At 44.1% G+C, this 21,041-nt stretch overlaps 1 protein-coding gene across 2 annotated transcripts in view; it reads right to left on the bottom strand.

The window, feature by feature from the left end:
* Positions 1-810: 810 nt before the first annotated feature.
* MCRIP1 (MAPK regulated corepressor interacting protein 1) overlaps positions 811-21,041 on the bottom strand; it is a 502,946-nt gene continuing 482,715 nt past the window's right edge. For both annotated transcript variants that reach the window (XM_044068200.1, XM_044068201.1), the window contains exon 5: positions 811-3,105. In XM_044068200.1, coding sequence (XP_043924135.1) covers positions 3,041-3,105 — 65 coding nt within the window. In that variant the 3' untranslated portion in view covers positions 811-3,040. The remainder of the gene's footprint in view (positions 3,106-21,041) is intronic.

Raw genomic sequence — 21,041 nt, 5'->3', positions numbered from 1 at the left:
TCAGCAAGCATGGCAACAGAAAAACAACATACACAAAAAAAATGCATTAAGCTCATTTCAGTGGTGCTTAGACAGGGTGTCTGTTGTGCTAGCGACCCAAGTTTGGTAGCGAACTCGAGCCACCAGTAGGGGTAACTGGGAGGGAAGGTGATGAAGCAGGTCAATTGCTAATGCTTCTTCCCCAAGGGAGGAGCTAAAGAAGCCCAAAACATGTGTAACCTCTGGAAAAGTAAAGGAACCTCACAGGTCATCTACTCACATTACAGGGGGTAGTGACCACACTGAAGCCACTGTACTAACCACTCCCTAAAGGTAGGAACTTTGACAGGCAACTGTAAGGATAGTGGCTTCCAGCTCCATGCAAGCAACTCCCTAATGAATTCCCTGCTCCCAGGATTACCAGTGAGTGCCTTAGATGTTGACTTCCTTAGGAATCAAAGGGCCCACATAGAGAAGGGTTATGTTAGAGGTACCCAGAAGGGGAAACTCCGAGATCTGGAGTTTCAGCAGGAATTTAATCTGGAAGAACAGCTGGATGACTGTATGACATCAGAGAGGAAACATTTAAAAAAGGTCACATTAAGCTCTGTCTATGGAATAATTAAACAAACCTGAAACACCTGTTTAATATACAGGAATGTAACTGCAAAGCAACAATACTGAAGCATTTTCTGCAACGTCCTGTTCCACAATGGAAAGTCTGAAAGATCATGCAAATCCTACCCATACAAGACCGGCACAGACTACATGCCCAATACACAAAGGGCAAGTTGCAGACTGTACAAATGTAGAGGCAAAGCCCAAGAACAATTTCATTAAAAACAATTTCATTAAAAACAAACAAAATCAACGCAATGATATTATCTACAGAGGCAGAATTAAGCATTGGGTTTAACAGTTGTAATTACCGTGGTGCAGTCACTTCAGATAGTGTAGTTAAGTTCATCCTGCCCAGCAAAAGTTTCCAAGTACACCACCTTCGAGTCACGTGGCTCAAAGAAAGAGAGGCCTTTGTGAAGGTCAATACTGTTATGTCAAGTCAGGGACCAAGAATGTTTTGCTGTTGCTGATGAACTGCAACAGACTTTTTCCATATGATATCACACTACCATAAAAACACACACAACACGCAATGTTTGTAGGTAAGGACCTCATCGTAATATTGAACTACATAACAATCACTTTTAGCTTCATTTTGTGCAAAAGCGGCTCATCACAAGCAGCAGGAGGGGTGCTGGTGAAAGCAGAAAGTTAACCAGAGTTCCACACACACTGAAACTCAGACTAAACACCTCTGGATTCATGATGGGGCAAACATCTCAGCTGCTCTTTCACTGGTGAAGGAAGACATAACATGTGGAACGCCCCTTACACTATTTGCAAGGGATGCCTGCAGCCAATCAAATAATGTTTATTATTTCTTTGTGCTTATACTGTTTTTATGTACAGCCAATCAATATGTGAGCATCTGTCCACGTGCTTCTGTGTGCCTGTGCTAATCCTATCTCTCTCACAAAGTTTCAAGAGGCACCTTAACAGCAAACAACTGAGCTGTGTGACGTGGCTACTGTACATGGTCCATAACTTCACACAGCTCAATGCAGACCAGGGGTGAACAAACCAACTGCCAAGAGAAATGCAATCTGGCACCTGCAGAAAAAAATTTGAATCAGTCAAGACCACTCTGCATCTCCATCAAAAGCTGGACTAAAGAATGAAGTAAAGTCCAAATCTGGCCAAGGAACTGCAGCTGGGATTATTACTGAATTAGCAACACAATTTAAAATGTAAGTTGACTTTCTAATAACCTTTCCTTTGCTGTCCACAAAAGTGTTATAATCCATAGAGGGACCAAAGCAAACATGTTTGTAGAACCAGAGGAGCTGTTCCAGCAGAAATTGTCAAAAGCTATACATGTGCACTGCCTTCAGCCCTGGTGCAAGGGCAATCTACAGCGTGCGCCACAAGTACCAACCCACATAATTTATGTCATGGTACTGCAAGGTCTAACTTTTTACAGGCTCATCAAGGAAATCCCATTACTTTCATACTGCTTTGGTTATTTTCGTTTTGCATTTGTTATTTTAATCCCTCTTGACTAGCATTAGATGGGATAATCAGCATAGAATTCTCACATTAAAATCACCCATGCACAGTACCACACTGCGCCTGTGGCTGAAGTACCAACTTGCAGCAAAGGGAGAACCCAGCACTGGTGGCAAGCACAAGCATCATCCTACCACACCACATAACTGTCTCTATAGTTCCCAACACTGTGCAGTCACTCACAGTATTGTCAGGCAGCAACCACAGACTACTGGCCCTACAGGAAAAAGCAGATGTTCTACCATTCCCTGGCAGGACAATATTTCCCTTGTGGCACTATCACAGTCCTGTTAATATCCTTCAGGGAGAAAGACCTGGGATGCCACAACATCAAGGCTCCCTTTGTCACCCAAGAAATGAGGACAACCTGTCAATCTCCAACCTGCATTCCCCAAGTAGTTCAGACTCTACTCCAGGGCCACCAAACGGCCCTTACTCATTCTTTCCTCAATGTAAAGTCTCTGGGTCTGTATATAACTTCAGAAAACCCCTTGCTCTCAATCCATGGACTACAGCAAAGACTACTCTGTCTCAATGCATTTCATAATTTCCAAAAATTCTTTAAATAATTTATTTGTTCATCCCTGGAGTAAGGTGACAGCTCTCTCTTTCCTGCTCTACCCCCCTTCTCTCACAGTAAAATGGACTAACAAACAGGAATGGGGAAGCAAGTAAAATATAATACCATCCATGGTTTATGTCTTATTGTGTCTTGCTGCACACATCCTCAGGTTTATCTGCATTTATGAAGCTGTTTGTTTCTACTCCGTTCCTACACAGGGCTGCTCTGTGACCTTTACACTAGGATCAGAGAAACAGAAAATAAAACACAAACTTTGAAAACAAAAAGTTCCTGAGGATGTCTGAAAGGGAGAGAGTCGGACAGTATGTCTGCGGTGGCAACAGTAACAAGGAGAAATGTATCCAAAAGCTTCTAAGACTTCTTCGTATCTTGCACAGTCCTCCTTTTCAATTCACTCAAATCGACAGGTATGAAATCTGGCAGGAACAAGAAACATAAAACAGCATAAGGTAGAGCAGAGCAATACTAATCTAGCCTGGTCAATGTATGGAAAACTGACAGTATTATACCTCCATATATAAAGAATATTTGTGTAAAATCTTCTCGTAATGATAGATGTCCTTCTCTTCTCTGTTGCAGTATTCTCAACGCAAGGGAGTTCTCCGCCATAGGCAACCCAATGTCAGTCTTTTGTTACGGTAGGATGTGTGGTACGTCGCATGTAGGCTGTCGTACGTCAGATGTACACACACACCTACCTCAGAAATGAATGCCCCAGGAGGAAAGCCAGCCTAAAGAAGGTAGGATATGACCATCCAAAGAAAAGAACCAAACAACCAGGGGGGAAGAGGGAGGGACTGGAATATTGCAACAGATGAAAAGAGGGACATCTATTCTTATGTTAAGATTTTACACAACTATTCTATGCCCTTCTATTCATCTGTTGCAGTATTCTTAACATGAGGGAGAGTACAAAAGCTCATGAAGAGAGGGTGGAGGAAGAAGCAGTTGAGCTGTCCAGAAAGCCTAGAAGTATGGCTCTTGCAAACCCTACCCTACACTCAGAAATGGCATACAATCTATAATGTTTAGTGAAGATATGCACAGAAGTCCATGTAGCCTCTTCAAAAATAGAATTAGAGTCTAATCCCTTGAAGAAAGCACCTGATGAAGCTACAGCCCTAGAGGAATGGGCCTCTGCAGAAGAAGCAATGGTCTTACCATGCTTCACATAACAGAATGAAATAGCCTCAGAAATCCAAGTAGAACAGTTTGCTTGGAAACAGGAATGACAGGAAACAAAAAACTGGTCTGATTTCCTAATAGATTTGGTCTTGTCTAAGTCGCCTATGCACATCCAGAGTGTGCAACACCTTCTCACTAGAATTTTGTGGAGAAGGAAATAAGGTAGGCAAATGAATGGATTGGTTGAGTGACAATTCATTGAATACCTTGGGCATAAAAGAAGGGTTGGCATGCAAGGACACCCTGTCTTTATGGAAAACCAAAAAGGGAGAAGAGGCCATTAAGGCCTGGGGCTCAGATACACGTCTGGCTGACGTTATAGCTATGAGAAGTACAGTTTTCCAGGAGCAAAGTTGTAGGGACATTGATGAAGCTGGTTCGAGGGGGGGGGGGCAGTCATCTTTTGAAGTACAAAATTAAGATCCCAGGGAGGAGGGATTAGGTTTCCTGGGAGGTCTAATGTGAAGGACGCCTTGAAGAAATCGTTTACATTCAAATCTGCTAGCTAGTAGGGATAATACAGGCAGACGAGCAGAAATAGCTGACATGTGGGCCTTCACTGAAGAGTAGGCCAAGCCAGCACTGAGCAATTCACACAAATATGATAGAACCAAGGGGACTTCCACTAATAGTGGATCCTGGTTTTGTGACAGACACCAAAGTGAAAATCTCTTCCACTTGGATAGGTAAGATTTTCTGATATTGGGTTTCCTGGCCTCCTGCAGGACCCTTAATGTGTCCTCGGAGAACAGGCATCTAAAAAAAGAATTAAAACCCTAATTACCTACAGAATCAACTGCAAGGTAGACAAGTGGAGATAGATGACAGTCCTTTGTCTTGTGTGAGAAGGTTCACACTGTGAGGTAACTTGTGGTGATTGTCCTTTGCTAAATGCAGGAGAAGAGGGAAACCAATTATGTCTTGGCAAAAAGGGAGTCAGCTGTAAGATTTTTGGTTTTTCCTGCTGAATTTTAAACAGAACTTTCGGAAGGGGAGGAAATGCATACAGAAACATCCCCTTCCAAGAGAACAAAAGGACATCCACCTTCCAGACCAGAGGGTGTTTGAATCTGGCGCAAAAATGTGGAAGGTGTCTGTTCATGGGGGAGGCAAAGAGATCTATTTGAAGTATACTCCACTGGTGGACAATGTCCAGAAAGACATCCCTTTGAAGCATTCATTCATAGAATTGTGTTAGGGAGCTACTCAAGGTGTCTGCCACACAATTTGTTTGTATGGAATGTACACTGCCTAAAGAATTACCCAATACTAGACTGCCAGCTCCCAAACCTGGAGTGTCAGCCTGCATATTAGGTAGGGTTTGGTTGCCCCCCCTGCTTGTTCACATACCAGAGGACTGCCATATTGTCGAACAGTTTTAAAGGTCCTGAGAGGAAGAGAGGATGAAAGGTCTGAAGGGCTAGCAGAAGCACCCTCATCTCCTTTACAATGTTGTGCTCCCTTTGTTGAGAGGGGGACCATACCCCTTGAGCTTTCAAGTTTCCAAAAGCTGCCCCCAGCCTACATCTGAAGCTCCTGAACAGCTCTTGGACCGATAGCAAAGGGTGCAAGGGGAGTCCTGGATTGGGGGACATTTGCAGGATCCACCACTGTAGTTTCCTCTTCAGACAGGGAATGACAGGAATTGGAAAGTCCAGAGGATGTGAATGCTGCATCCAAACTGACTTTAGGAACCACTAGAGTTTTTTCATGTGAAGTTCTGACACAGGTTGTATTTGATTAGTGGATGCCATGATTCCTAAAACCCTGAGGAACTTTCTGGTTGAGATGTGGTGAAGAAAAGTACAGTTTTGTACCTACCATAAATGTAGATGTTCGAGTGTAAACACTGCTGCAGTCGTTTCACTTGGGTTATCCTGCCATCAGGCGGTTCCCCAGTCGGCCTGAGTTCCAAAGTCTTGGTCCGGCGTCGGTTGCTTTCGCCTCCTCCCTGACGTTAGTGCGACAGGGGTATATAAGATGCAGCCGACGCCATTTTCTTCAGTTTTTCTTGCCCCAGATGTCAGGTGCCCCCAAATAGGTAGGCAATTCAAATTGCTAGTAAAATATACAAAAGAAAGGCAAACAACAATTTTCAGTTATCAGCAAATACTCCCCAAAGGTAGTAAAAGGGTAGAAGACCTAGGTACGTACCAGAAAGTAAGAGAGGAAGGAGGGAGAGTAACCTGGACTGCAGCAGTGTTTATACTTGAACATCTACATTTATGGTAGGTACAAAACTGTACTTTGTTCATCGTGTTACACTGCTGCAGTCATTACACTTGGGTGGAATCCCAAAGCTGAGGTAGGGTGGCTGGTTCTAGAAGGCACTAGGGGTGGCTATAAGGCCCTGCAGCACAGCAGTGGCGAAGCCTGCTCTGGATTTGGAGTATAAAGGCAAATGGTAATGCTTGGTGAAGGTATACACAGAACTCCATGCTGCTGTTTCCAAAATATCCTTGGTAGGTACTCCCCTGAGGTAGGCAGCTGAATTGGCTGTTGCCCTGGTGGAGTGAGATCTAATGCTGCTAGGTACAGGTTTCCCATGGTGAGTATAGCAGAAACGTATACAATGTCCTATCCATTTTGAAACAGTCTGTTTTGAAATGGCTTTTCCCTGTGCTCCTGCAGCATATGCTACCAATAATTGCTCAGATTTTCTGAAAGCTTTGGTTTTGTCCAAGTAGAAGCGTAACTGTCTGTGAATGTCCAAAGAATGTAGTAGTCTCTCCCCTTTGTTCTGTGGTTTTGGATAAAAGGTTGGTAAGTGAATAGTTTGGTTTAGAGCCACACTTGATACCACCTTTGGCATAAACGTAGGGTTAGTTCTTAAAGACACCCTGTGCTGGTGGAAAATGAGAAAAGGTTCCACTACCATTAGTGCCTGTAATTCTGAAACTCTTCGTGCTGATGTTATTGCCAGTAGCAGAGCAGTTTTCCAAGAGATATATTTTAATTCTGCTGTGTTAGCTGGCTCAAAAGGAGGTAAAGTTAATTTTTCCAAAACAAAGTTGAGGTCCCAAGTTGGAGTAGGTGCTCTACGGGGCGGTCTTATGTTTTTAGCCCCTCTGAGGTACTGTTTGAGCAAAGGATTAGAGAAAATTGGTGGATCATTGTTGTAATGAGCAGAAATGGCAGAGGCGTTGTTCTTGATGGCTGAGAAGGAGAGGCCTTTGTCCAGCATCTCAGTTAAATATTGAAGTATCTGAGGAATGTTTGGGACAAGAGGGTCAAGGCTGGTTCCAGGCACAGAATCTCTTCCATTTAACCGAGTAGGCTTTCCTGGTGCTAGGCCTTCTGGCCTCCAGAATGACATCCATAACAGCTTTGAAGAGAGGCACTGCTTGCTTGACTAAGGAATTTTCCATGCAGCTAGGTTTAAGGTCTTTAGCTGGCTGTGAAGTATCTGATTGTTGTGTTGTGTCAGCAAATGTGGGACTTGAGGCAAAATCCAAGGTGGTTCTTGTGCTAAGTTCTTTAAGATTGGGTACCAGTGCTGGCGTGGCCAGTCTGGTGCAATCAGGATCATCTCTGGCTCTTCTTGCCTGGCTTTTATGAGTACCTTTGGAAGGAGAGGTAAAGGTGGGAAGGCGTATACTTGCAGGTTTTTCCAGCTGAATGAGAGGGCATCCACTTTCCATGCTTGTGGATGGTCACTCCTTGTGCAGAATTTCTGTAGCTGGCAGTTCATTGGGGATGCAAACAGATCTATGCCTGGGCTCCACCATTTTTGGGTTATCATTCTGAATATTTGTGGATTCAATTCCCATTCATGGGGATCCATGATGTTTCTGCTTAGGTCGTCTGCCAGTGTGTTTTTCTCTCCTGGCAGGAATTGTGCTTGCAGATGAACTTGGAAGTCTAGAGCTGTGTTCCACAAGGTCATGGCTTGTCTGCAGAGGGGGTAGGAGTGTGTGCCCCCTTGCTTGTTTATGTACCACATAACTGTGATGTTGACTGTCTGTAGTAGTAGTTGTCCTGGATGCAGCATGTCCTTGAAAGCTATAAGTGCATTTTGTACAGCTAGCATCTCTTTTTGATTGACGTGAAGATGCCTGTGCTCTGCGGGCCACTCACCCTGATTACATTTTCCTGCCATGTGTGCTCCCCAGGCGTAATCCGATGCATCTGTTGTCAGTGTTTGCCTGGCTGTGAGTTGCGTAAAAGGCTGTCCCTTGTTGAGGTGACAAGCTTGAGCCCACCATCGAAACTCCTGTTTAAGGCAAGGAATTAGTGGTATAACTGTTTCCAAACTTTGACAGTGTTGAGACCATACACTCTTTAGGTACCATTGTAGTTTCCTCATATGCAGTCTGGCATATGGAATTAGTAGTATGCAAGATGCCATGTAGCCCAAGGCCTGCAGAATTTTTCTTTCAGGGAGTTGGGTCTTTGTTGCCATCAACTGAAAGTATTGAGTCAGTTGTCCTTGCTTGTCAGGTGTGAGATAAGCCATCTGGGCCGTTGTGTTCAAGCTGGCACCCAGGAATATTATCTCTTGTGAGGGCACTAGTTTTGATTTCTTTTCATTTACTGTGTATCCCAGGCAACTTAATAACTTTTTTAAAAATGCCAGATGGTTTAGAAGAATGTCCTTGCTCTCTGCTTGAATCAGGCAGTCGTCCAGGTACAGATAAATTTGAATTCCTTTTTGTCTGCAAAATGCAATTACTAGTGCCAGGCACTTTGTGAAGACCCTGGGCACAGTAGATAAGCCAAAGGGCAGTGCAGAGAATTGATAGTGCATTGAACCAGCTATGAATCTGAGGTATCTTCTGCAGTTTTGTCTGAAAGGGACATGCAGGTATGCCTCCTTGAGGTCCAAAGTCACGAGCCAAGCTTTCTTGCCCAGCATGGGAAGAAGCTGCTGTAGTGTCAACATTTTGAATTTTGGAACATCCAGGTAAGTGTTTAGAGAAGAAATATCCAGAATGGGTCTCCAGGCTTTGTCCTTTCTGGGAACCAGAAAGAGTCTTGAGTAAAATCCTTGTCCTTGCTCCTGGGGTGGTACCTTTTGAATAGCTCTCATGTCCATGAGTTCTGTAATTTGTTTTTGAGCCTCTGCCCATTGATTTGGTGGCAGATTTGGCATTCCTTTTAACATTGGAAGAGTGTGAAAGTGGAACCTGTAACCTTGAGAGACAATGTTGACAACCCATTTGTCTTTGGTGATGCAATGTCAATTGTGATAGAAAAGTGCCAGCTTTCCTCCTAAGGGGGCTGCCAAGAGAGAGCTGTTTGGCAGCTGTAGTGGGAAGTCATTGAGGCTGTTTTTTATATGGTTGGGGCCTGTCTTCCCCTTCTTTCTGGCCTGGTGTACCCCATTGTTGAGGCCTGTAAGGACCTTGTGCTTGACCTCTACCTCTTGGACGTCTGTATCTGCCCCTTTGAGGTCTGTCTGTGACTGGAAAGGACCAATTCTTTGTTGGCCAATTTCTGCTAAAACAAGGACGCTGAACCTGTAAGAAATCCTTCACCGTTTGCATAGATTTTGCCTTATCCTCCATATTCTTTAATACCTCCTCTGCCTTAACTCCAAACAACACATCCCGCTGCAAAGGTGCATCCAGTAATTTTGCCTTAACATGTTCTGGTAACATATGTTCTTTTAACCAAGCATGTCTTCTAATGACAGAGCCTGTAACTGCTGCTCTACAGGAGGCCTCTAAGTTATCAAACCCATATTGCAAAGTATGTTTTCCCACTTGTTCAGCTGCATGCAATAAATCCTGCATTTCTTTTAAAATTAGGAGGATCTGAATCTGGAAACATCTTTTGTTTCAACTGAGACATCAAAAATTGCTGAATTTTAGCATGTGAAACTGGCAAGTTAAGGCTCTCATTGCTAAAGTTGCAGACGTATATACTTTCTTTCCCCATCTGTCTAATGCTCTGGAATCTCTGCCAGAGGGAACTGGGTTTTTTGCTGAGGAGGCCTTAATCCCTTTGGGTCCCTGAGAAATAGTTTCAAGGTCAGCAACAGGGCTTTTATACAGAAATTTGTAAGAGTCAGGGACTCTTTAATATCTATCAGGTTTAACTGGGGCTGGAGGTAAGGAGTCAGGGTTTAAGCTGGATTCAGTGTACACATCATCCACAATATCTAACACTGGCGGAATAGCAAGGGGTCTGTGTTGAGGTAATAAAAGGAAGTCTTTGAGCCTTTTCTTGGATTCTGAGTAATCCTGGCCTTCCCAATGGAAATGCTCCCTCATGGTATGTAAGGTCTCCCCAAAGGAGTAGTCCTCAGGCGGAGAGGCTGATGGAATTGATTCCTCAGCATCAGAATCCTCATAAGTGGGTAAATAATATCCTAGGTCTGAGGATGAATCTGAATAAATGGACACCTGGTCGGAAGATTCATAGTCTGCATCCTGCCTGGGCCTTTTATCAGGAGGGGGATGGGACCCACTGATCAGGTGATTAGGTCTTCGGCCATTTTTAGCATCTGTTCCTTATGCATGGAAGCCTGTCCTGGAGAATGCTGTATCTGTTTCTTTGTTTTTAAGGGGGGGCTTAGACTTTGCAGAGGGTTTACTGGTTAACTGGGTAGGTCTGAAAACACCCTCTGAAGCTGTGGATTGCTCAGTTACTTCGGTTCCCTCTGAAGGGTTAGTTTCGGTAGGCTGAAAACCAAGAGCGTCCGAAGGCCCAGCCAGCTCCACGTGGGAGTCGGAGGCAGTCTGTGGTTCGAAGCGGTCATCAGGGGCTGCGTAGGCACCTCGCTGACAACTGGAGAACCGGCGACCGGCCTAGAAGAGGCCTCATCGTCAGTTTTGGGCCTCGGATGCCTGTCATTGTCTTTGCGCTTTTTATGTATTCCGGTTGTCGGAAGTTCCAATGGCATGGTGTAATTGAATTTTCTGCCAAAATAATGTCAGGCAAAATCAATCCGACGTTTAATAGTGCGCTTGTTAAACCTAGCACAAAACCGACAACCAGTGATGTTGTGGTCTGGGCCTAGGCATGGGATACAATAGGAGTGGAAATCCTTATGAGGTATTTGCTTCCCACAAGAAATACAGCTATTAACTTTTACTGACATCGGTCTGAGGCAAGAAAAAGTTTCCCCAATAGGGTACTTAGCTTTGTAGAAGACTTCGGTTCTGGATTCGGAATGAAAATCTCAGGAGTCGGCCGACCGGCACTTGTGAACTGCTTTTGCTTCGGGCACCGCGCGGCAAGAAAGACTGAAGAAAATGGTATTGACTGCATCTTATATACCCCTGTTGCACTGACGTCAGGGAGGAGGCGACAGCAACCGGCGCCGGACCAAGACTTTGGAACTCTGGCCAACTGGGGAACCGCCTGACGGCAGGATAACCCAAGTGCAATGACTGCAGCAGTGTAACACGATGAACATCTGAGGTTTTTGAAGTAGGATGTGAGGTCCTATGCCTTCTGAGAAGACAGATTCTCAAGAGGTCTGTCTGAATCCTGCACCCCAGAAAGATGCGATTCTCAGAGGGGAAGAGAACAGATTTTTTATAGTTCATGGTGAATCCTAGACGTTGTAGAAGAGAAATGGCAAAAAGGATGTTTTGCTCTAGGATCTGTGGGGACGTTGCCATAAAGAGGAGTTCGTCCAGGTAAGGGAAAATGTGGATGCCTTGAAGCCTGCAGTAGGCAATCACAGAGGCTAGGGCAAAAGAAATGAGATTTCCCCGACGGAGCACTTGTCTGAGAAATTCACTGGAACACAGCTAACGGCTGGGTGAGCGGGCCGGCGTTCAAAGGTGGCATTCGGACTGGTGGCAGAAAAGTTCTGAGGTATGTGATGTAAGTTACTTTAATGGTTGACGTACGACAGCAACCTACATGCCACGTACCACACATCCTTCAGTAGTGAAAGACTTGTATACTGGGTGACATTGGGTAGCCTAAGGCGAAGAACTCCCTAATGTTAAGAATACTGAAACAGATGAATAGAAGGACATCACATGTATCATAGCATTTCTTTCAACAAAATAAAAACTTTACTGGCTGTGTTATAACTGCATTCAAGCCTCTGCATACTAATAGTTATCACAGATCATTATAGTCTACATTTTATAAACTGTATGTAAGCAAAGATCATCAGATTCCCATATTCTCTGCATGTTTTATAATACACATGAAAAAAGTATAACTGTGTAAATTGAACTTACCATAACACTAGATGTTCGAATGATCACTGCTGCAGTAACCTTAGCTATATGGGTTACATCCTGCCAACAATATAACAGCTGGCAAGCTTCCAAAGCTTCAGGGCATCTTGCGCATAGCTTTCCTGCCAGTGGAGATAGACAGGCTAAGCCTCGAAAGGGCAAGGCTAGGAATAAGAAAAAAATAAATGTCCACACCCTAGCATAAAAAAACGGGGGGGGGGGCAAGCAGCTAGTGCAGCAGTGAACATGTGAATATCTACTGTTATGGTAAGTTCAACTCACACAACTGTATTATGTCTTTCATACTGATCATTGCTACAGTAGCCTTATCTATAGGAGTAGATTACCATAGCTAACTATATTTGGGAGGTGGAAGGAGAAAGGTTCAGAAGACCGTGAAAAATGGTCCTAGTGAAGCATGATCTAGACCTACAGAAGGAATCCAGCTTACAGGTCTTTGTAAAAGTATGTACAGCAGACCAAGCAGCAGCTTCCAGAAAAGATCTACAATCCGACCCTTTCCAAAAGCCATTGAAGAAGCCAAGGTCCTTGTAGAGCTAGCCTTGACACTGTCTGGAATAGATTTATCATGGTGAGTATAACAAAAGGTAATAGCCTTAAGACAACCATTTGGATACAAACTGTTTTTATACCAGTTGTCCCTTCTCCTTACCTTCATAAGAAATGTACACCTGATCCAATGATCTGAAAGATTAAGTTCTGTCAAGCTAGTACCAGAGTTGCCTGTGGACATCCAAGGTATGGAGTATCCCTTTCTTCCTCATTTTTAGGTTCAGGAAAGAAAAGGGGGAAATAGAAAGTTTGACTTCAAAGCAAACTCAGATACCACTTTAGACCTAAAAGGAGGATTAGTTCTCAAAGAACCACTGTCCTTGTGAAAAATGAGGAGGGTTGACTCACCATAAGAGCTTGCGACTCAGACAACCTTCTTGCAGAGGTCAGAGAATTCCATAAAACAGTATTCCAATGTTAAGAACCTTAAGTTAGCCAAATTAACTGGTTCAAACAGAGCAAGTGTTAGCTTGTTTAACACAAAATTAAGATCCTAAGGAGGGGCCACTGGTTTACTTGGAAGCTTCTTATGCAAAATTCCTTTCAAGAACATTTTGACATGCAACTGCCTTGAAAGAGGAGGATCCATGAGTGGACATGCTGAAATGGCCAATAAAATGAACTTTAAAAAAACTGAAATGCTACAAAACAAACCAAACATGAAAAAGGAAGCCGGCAAGGCGATAAACCTCAGCAGATGCACCAATTCCAGACATAGTGATGCTGATAAACTGCAAGTTAAAATTTTATTTTAAGCTCAACAATAATAGGCTTTTCGTCAGTGTCCCACAACAACTTCATCAGAAAAACAAACACCACATTCCAGCTTACACTTTAATAAAAAGCTCATAAATCACATGACTACTTAGCAATTAAGCCAATACATTTACAACACCTGCTCAAACCCTTCCCTGAGGACTCAACCTTACTGAACAAGCAGTGAAAGGAATATCCATACTTTAGTAAGCCATGCTGAAATAGATAAAAAATCGATGAAGAAATTAAAATAAATGCAATCTACAAAAAATAAATACAATAAAATTACCTAACCAAACTTCTTAATTTTAAAATACAAGAAATGGATAACATTCCATTTAAGCCTGGATAATGATAAGCTTCTAGTTTTAGCTACCAAATTAATTCCTTTTGTTCTAAAAGAAATGTATCTGGACCCCCCTATTGGAAGGAACTACCTGATCAATGAGTGAAAAAGAGAATTCATGACCCGGGTACTCCTTAACATGCCTGGCAAGCGCATTCTCCATCTTCTCTTTTTTGATGGCATAAAGGTGTTCATAAAGACATTCCTGAAGTTTCCTGTCAGTTTTTGCTATATAAAACACCGGGCATGAAGAGCACCTAGCCAAATATACCACATGTGAACTGGCACAGTTAAATCTACCCCTGGTTTCCCCAAAACTAAAAAAAGGTCCCCGCTTTAATAAACCTACAGTATTTACACATATTGCATTTGTACATCCCCCTGACTGGGGCATGGTTCGATTTCATCTGTAGAATACTCTTCAGATTCAACCCCCTCCTAAACACCAGTCTGGGTGTGATCTCAAACTGTGAGTTACCTTGCATGTCTAATCGTAAAATACTCTAATTTTTATTTATGATGGAGGAAATGTCCCCTGCATCAACATTGAAAGTTGTAATAAAACTGCAAAGGTAATTCACATTTGCTTGCATATGGGATCAAGGTTGAGTCCTCAGGGAAGGGTTTGAGCAGGTGTTGTGAATGTACTGGGTTAATTGCTAAGTAGTCATGTGATTTATGAGCTTTTTTATTAAGGTGTAAGCTGGAATGTGTTTGTTTTTCTGATGAAGTTGATGTGGGACACTGACGAAAAGCCTATTATTGTTGAGCTTAAAATAAAATTTTAACTTGCAGTTTATCAGCATCACTGTGTCTGGAATTGGTGCATCTGCTGAGGTTTATCGCCTTGCCGGCTTCCTTTTTCAAGTTTGCAATAAAATGAACTTTGATAGAGGAATAAGAAAGGCCATAGGATAGCAACTCACACAAATATTGTAAAACCAGAGAACAACTAAACCTGAATGGGTATTGGTTATGTTGCTGGCACCAACTAAAGGACTTGTCCATTTACCAATACACAATCTTCTAGTAGAAGGCTTTGTTGCCTCCATTAGTACCTGCTGCATGTCCTCAGAAAACAGGTGCCTAATAGGAATAAAGTAGCCCAGGTAGTCAATTGAAGTAGACTGATGTCGGGGTGTACCAAACCACCCTGTTCCAGTGTGAGTTGATCCATTATGTAAGGAAGCTTTTGGTAACTGCCCCTGGCCATTTCCAAAACAAGGGAGAACCATGGCTGCCTGGGCCAGAAGGGAGTCATCACAATGATCTTAGGGGATTCCTTCTGAATCTTCAGAAGTACTCTGGATATTGGCAGCAAGGCATACAGGAACATTCCTGTCCAAAGAAAAAGAAACAGTATCTGTCTTCCACCTTCTTGCATGGAGTCTTGGAACAGAATTTTGCCAGTTGATTGTTCAGAGGAAGGAAAGAGGTCTACTTGAGGAGCTATGGAAACGTAAAACAAAAAATGAACCTGGACAACACCGCCATCTAATTAGCTTTAATAAACCATGTTAGTTGTTGTGTTGGCCAGGTTCGTTTTTTGATTTTTTTTTTTGTTTCTGTATTTGCTGCTGTTAGTGTACCTTGTTCATACTTGAACTTGCCACAGAAGGATCAAATCCTGGAATATTCATAGATCTAGTTTCCATTTGTGAGGGTCTTCCCTGGTCTTGCTCAGTTTGTCTGCCACATACTTTTGCTCTGATGGAATGTAGGATGCCTGCAGAGTGAGACTGTGCCGTGAAGCTATGCTCTAAGCTAACATGGCTAGTCTGCAAAGGGGGCATGACTTGTCTCCCCTTGCTTGTGTATGTACCACATCACTGTGGTATTGTCTGTAACTTCTTGAAGAGGTCCAGGGGACCAAAAATGTTTCAGAGAATTGAGTACCTTGATCAGGGCAAGCAATCTCCTTGATATTTATGTGCTTGCATCTGTCCTTGGTGTCTCACAAACCCTACACTTTTATCTCTCCTGAAATTGCTCCCCAAGAAAAGTCTGAAGCATCTGTGGTGCCTCAATGTTTTGAAGCAGAGAGGGAGAAGGGGAGCCTTTGATTTAAGGATATTTGTTGTCTCCACCAAGAGACTTCTCTTCTGACAAACCTCAGTACTGCGATCTGAAAAGATAAAGAGTGATGATGATGTGTCTTTCTCATCTGGAGTCTTCCTAGGGGTATCACAAGAAAGATTAGTTTCGCAAAATGTTTCCATAACCATAGATGTCCTTCTCTTCTATGATGCAGTATTCTCACTTGTGGGGTCCTCCACCTCAGGCGAACTGAAGATCCGGCTCCTATGCCAAAGCTTAAGCCTGGTTGCTGTCAGGTGCATGGGATGTCACATGCAGGACCATAAACCATGGGCCATAGATATGACGTCTGCGCACACAGACCTCAGAACTGACTGCTCAGTCGAACAATAGTCTAAGGAAAAGGAAAGGATGCCATTCAGAAAGGGAAAAGGTCCTCTAGGGGAAGGAGGGAGGGAATGAATACTGCAACATGGAAGAGAAGAACATCTATGGTTATGGTAATATTTTACACAACTAATCTTTGTCCTTCTATTCACATGCTGCAGTATTCTCACTTGTGGGAGAGTACCACAGCTCAAGCAGCAGAAAGGGTGGAGGAAGAGGTAGCAGTCTCCAGGAAACCACGGAGGATGACTCTAGCAAATCCTGCCCTGGCTCTGGAGATGCTGTCCAATTTATAATGCTTGGTGAAGGTAGGTACAGAGGGCCATGTGACTGCTTCTAAGATAATAGCCATGTCCAGGCCTTTGAAAAAGGCCCCTGAAGAGCCCACTGCTCTAGTAGAGTGCGCTTTAACAGAGTGGGGCAACTGTCTACCATGGAAGGAGTAACAGAAGGTAATAATTTTGCATATCCAGGAGGATACTGTCTGTTTGGATACGGCTTTCCCCAGGGCCTTTGGGTGAAAAGATACAAACAGCTGATTGGACCTTCTAATGTCTTTGGTCTTGTCCAGGTAAAACCTCAGTTGCCTGTGAACATCAAGGTGGAGCACTCTCTCACTGTCATTCTGTGGCAAAGGGAAAAGGTGGGTAAGTGGATAGATTGGTTAAGGGACAGTTCCTTGACCACTTTGGGCATAAAGGAAGGATTGGTATGCAGAGTTACCCTGTCCTTGTGGAAGATAGTGTAGGGTGGAGTGGCCATGAGTGCTTGCAGCTCAGAGACTCTCCTAGCTAAGTAAGGGCTACTAACAAGACAGACTTCCAGGTGCACATCTTTAAAGTAGTAGAAGTTGCCAGTTCAAAGGAGTCAGTGGTAAGTTTCTCCAGTACGAAGTTCAGGTCCCATGGAGGAGGGATAGGTTTCTTTGGTGATCTGACATGGAGAACCCCCTTAAGGAAAAGTTTCACCTCCAATCTGGATAACAGGGGTGGATCAATAGGTAAACAGGTTGAAATGACTGACAAATGGACTTTCACGGAGAAGTAAGAAAGTTCTGATTTTAGGAGCTCACATGTATAGGCTAGGACTAGAGGAACATTCACTTGGAAGGGATCTAGTTGCCTTTGAAGACACCAATTGGAGAACCTTTTCCATTTTGATAAATAGGATCTCCTGGTAGTGGGTTTTCTGACCTCCGGCAGGACAGATAGCACATCCTGAGAACAGAGGTGCCTGAAAGGGATCAGAAGTTTATCACCCACAAGGTTAGGCTGAGGGTTTTCAGATGAGGATGAAAGAGAGATCCCTACTGTTGTGTGAGCAAGTCCACCTTGTGAATCAACTTGTGGTGACTGCCCTTGGCAAGAGATAGAAGGGTAACCAATGGTAACTTGGCCAATAAGGGGTCACCAGCAAGATTTTTGGTTTGTCCATCTGAACTTTCAGCAGGACCTTCTGAATGAGCGGGAAGGGGGGAAGGCAAAAAGGAACATCCCCTTCCAATAAATTGAAAAAGCATCCACTTTCCACATTAGTGGGGATGGAAGCCTGGAGCAGAATAGCTGCAGTTGTCTGTTCTGAGGGGAGGCAAACAGATCTATCTGTGGGGTGCCCCATCGATGGACAATGTCTAAGAAAACATCTCTGTGTAACATCTATTCGTGACGTTGAGAGAATGATCTCCTGCAGGCATCTGCCGGATGACTGTCCTGAGATGGGATGTAGACCGCCTGCAGTGTGACATTATACTGGGTGGCCAATTCCCATGTGTGTATTGCTAACCTGCACAGTAAGTAGGATCTGGTCTCCCCTGCTTGTTGATGTACCGCATCAGAGGTGTTGTTTGTGAAGACATGGAGGGGACCTGGTTGAATTAGAGGTAGGAAGGTCCTTAGAGCTACAAGGAGAGCAGTAATTTCCCTCACGTTGATATGCTTTCTCCGGAGGGAGGGTTCCCATTGAGCCTGTACTTTGACACCATTCTCAGAGCCCCCCCCCCAATCCAAAATTGAAGCATCTGTATGCAGGAATTACACTGGCTTGATGGGTTGCAGAGGAAAGACTGGGTTCTGGCTTATTTGTTGGATCCACCACCTCAACTCTTTCTTCAGGCAGGGCAGAAAGAGCACCTGGAACTCCAGGGGGTGATTGTGTTGGGACCAGACATTTTTCAAGTACCACTGGAACTGCCTCGGGTGCAATCTGGCAAGGGGCAACATCGGAAAAGTAGATGTCATAAAGCCTAGAAGATGGAGGAATTGCCTGGCAGAGATGTGGTTAATTGAAAATAACTCTTGGAAGTAGTTGTTTAAAGAAGAGACCTTGTCTTAGGAAAGGAAGGCTCTCACCAAGTCTGCCCTTATTCTGTGGCCCAAGAAGGTTTGGTCTTGGGATGGAGTAAGGGAGGATTTTGTTAGCTTGAGAGTAAACCCCAGAATTTGAAGGTGAGACATAGTGAATTGCAGGTGTGTCCTGAGAATACTTGCCTCTCCTGCTTGGATGAGTAGGTTGTATGAGTAGGTTGTAAATTTGTATGCATTCTGGTCAGCAGTAGGCTACTGCTGGGGCAAGACACTTGATGAACACCCTTGGTGCCGTAGATAAAACAAAGGGCAAGGCAGTAAACTTAAAGTGCGAGGATGGCACAGCAAAGTGTAAAAACCTGCTGTATCCTGGGTGAATGGGAATATGGAGGTATGCCTCCTTCAGGTCCAAAGTGGCCATAAAAGCACTGGGTGTCAATAGTGGAAGAAGGGTTTGAAGGGATAACATGCGGAAGGAAGGAACCTGCAGGAAGGGGGTTAATAAAAACAGGTCCAGAATGGAACTCCATGGGCCCTCCTTTTTTAAGACCAGAAAGAGCCTGAGGTAAAAACCTTGACCATCTTGGCCTGTGGAAACTCTTTCTATGGTCCCCTATGACAGTAAATCTTGGATGATATGGGGTATAAAGTTTTTTTTTTTTGGAGGGAGGGGGTATGCTTTTTGGAACGAGTTTTTCCTGTCAGGTCATAAAGTACCCTTTTTCCACTACTGATAATACCTAGCGGTCTGAAGTGATATGATTCCCAAGAGGTAGACAGTGAGAGAGGTGGGTAGAGAGGGGGAGGTGGTTTAGGTAGTCATGGATTGTTTGGCCTGTCTGGAAAGGGCTGCCTGGGTGTGGATTGGGAAGAGGCAGTTCTCGGACATGAAGCTTTTCTAGACCCCTTCCTGTGTTTAGAGGAGGAGGTACCGGCAGGTGCTCTCCTAACAAAGGTGGGTTTAGCGGAGTAGTTTCTATAGAATTTAGGAACCGAAGAGACCAATAAATGTTTGAAGTCCTGAAGTTCCTTGCTTTTTTCCTGCAAGCTTTTGAATAGTTCAGCAGACTGCTTGCCAAAGAGGAATTTATTGTCCAGGGGAGCATCTAACATCTTGTTTTTGAAATCATCAGGGAGGTGTTGCAGTCTGAACCAGGAGTACCTGAGCAGTACAGAGGCTGAGGCAGCTGATCTGGCTGAAGCCTCAGCAGCATCACAGCTGCATTTTATAGAATGTCTGGCAACCTATGCTGCTAAGGAGAGCTTAGAGGTAACCTGGGATTTGGTAGGGGAATCAGGCAAGAAAGAGAGTACTGAAGCTGCCTGAGAGACAAGGCCCAAGGAATATTTAACCATGTGTGTCTAGTAATTAAAGGCCCTAAAGGCCAGGGTGAATAAAGTATAAATCTTTTTCTCCAGTCTGTCCATCACTTTGCTATCTGTCATATGGCAGAAGGGAGAAAGAGGGAATCTGCCTGGATTGCCTATCTGGAGCCACTGCAATGACAGCTGGGTCTGCCACAGGTGGCATAATGAGATACTTGTGGTCATCAGGAACTTTGTAGAGCCTATTTGGCCTGCTAGGGGCTAGGAGCTGGGATTCAGGGGTCTTAGAGGCTGAACCAAAAGCATCCAGGTAAGCTGGAATCACAGGGGGAATAGCAGAGGGAGATTCCATGTTTAGAAGTGCAAAATATCTCTTTTGCACCTCATTCAAGTGGCATCCCAACTTGAAATACTCCTTCAATTTGGAGATAGTTTCCATAAAGGTAATATCTTCAGGTGGGGAGTCTCCTTCCAGGGGGTCTTCATCTGAAGAACAGTACTCCAGGGGAGATGCCAGCTGAGAGGTGTATGGGAGTGATTTACCCAAGGAAAAGGAAGAGAAATCTTCTATCTGAGTGTCAATTAGGGGGATGGAAGCAGCTGAGGCTGGCCTAGGGCTAAGGGTAGGCAAGGCAGGAGTATGAGAAGCAGTGGGCCTTAGGGCCATGAAGGCCTGAACCAAGGGCTAGGAAAAAGTTTGGCAGTCTGGCTGGTCTTCTGTTGTGGTGGACAGATGTTTAGTTTTCAGTTTTTTCTTCAGAGGGGTTGCCTTTGAATTTGTGTGTGAAGGAGAAGGCCTTCATTCTGGCATCAGGCCTGTGGCCGAGGAGCCCTGGTCTGAAACCTTAGGCAGCTGTCCAGTCATGCCCAATTCCCCCTCAACAGTCGGTGGAGCCAGAAGTCGCAGTAAAGTACAGTTGTGTACCTACTATAAATGTAGATGTTCGAGTGTATTCACTGTTGCAGTCATTACATTTGGGTTATCCTGCTGGCAGGCTACCCGCAGTCGGCCTGAATTCCAAAGTCTAGGTCTGGCGCCGGTTGCTGTCACCTCTTCCCTGACGTCAGTGCACCAGGGGTATAAAAGATGCAGCCGACACCATTTTCTTCAATTTTTCTTGCCCCATATGTCAGGTGCCCCCAAACACGTAGGCTAAATATTATGCCAATAAGTATAGCATGCATTAAAGTAAACATTTCCTTTATCTACAAGCAAATACACCACATAGGTTGTATAGGATAGAGAAGTACAGATAAGTCCCAGCAAAGAAAAGGGGGATGGTGGGTGGGTA

The sequence above is a fragment of the Protopterus annectens genome, chromosome 4.part0 (genome assembly GCF_019279795.1).
Source record: "Protopterus annectens isolate FY-2018-M chromosome 4.part0, PAN1.0, whole genome shotgun sequence".
Taxonomy (NCBI): domain Eukaryota; kingdom Metazoa; phylum Chordata; order Ceratodontiformes; family Protopteridae; genus Protopterus; species Protopterus annectens.
This window is presented reverse-complemented; position numbering and strand designations above follow the sequence as displayed.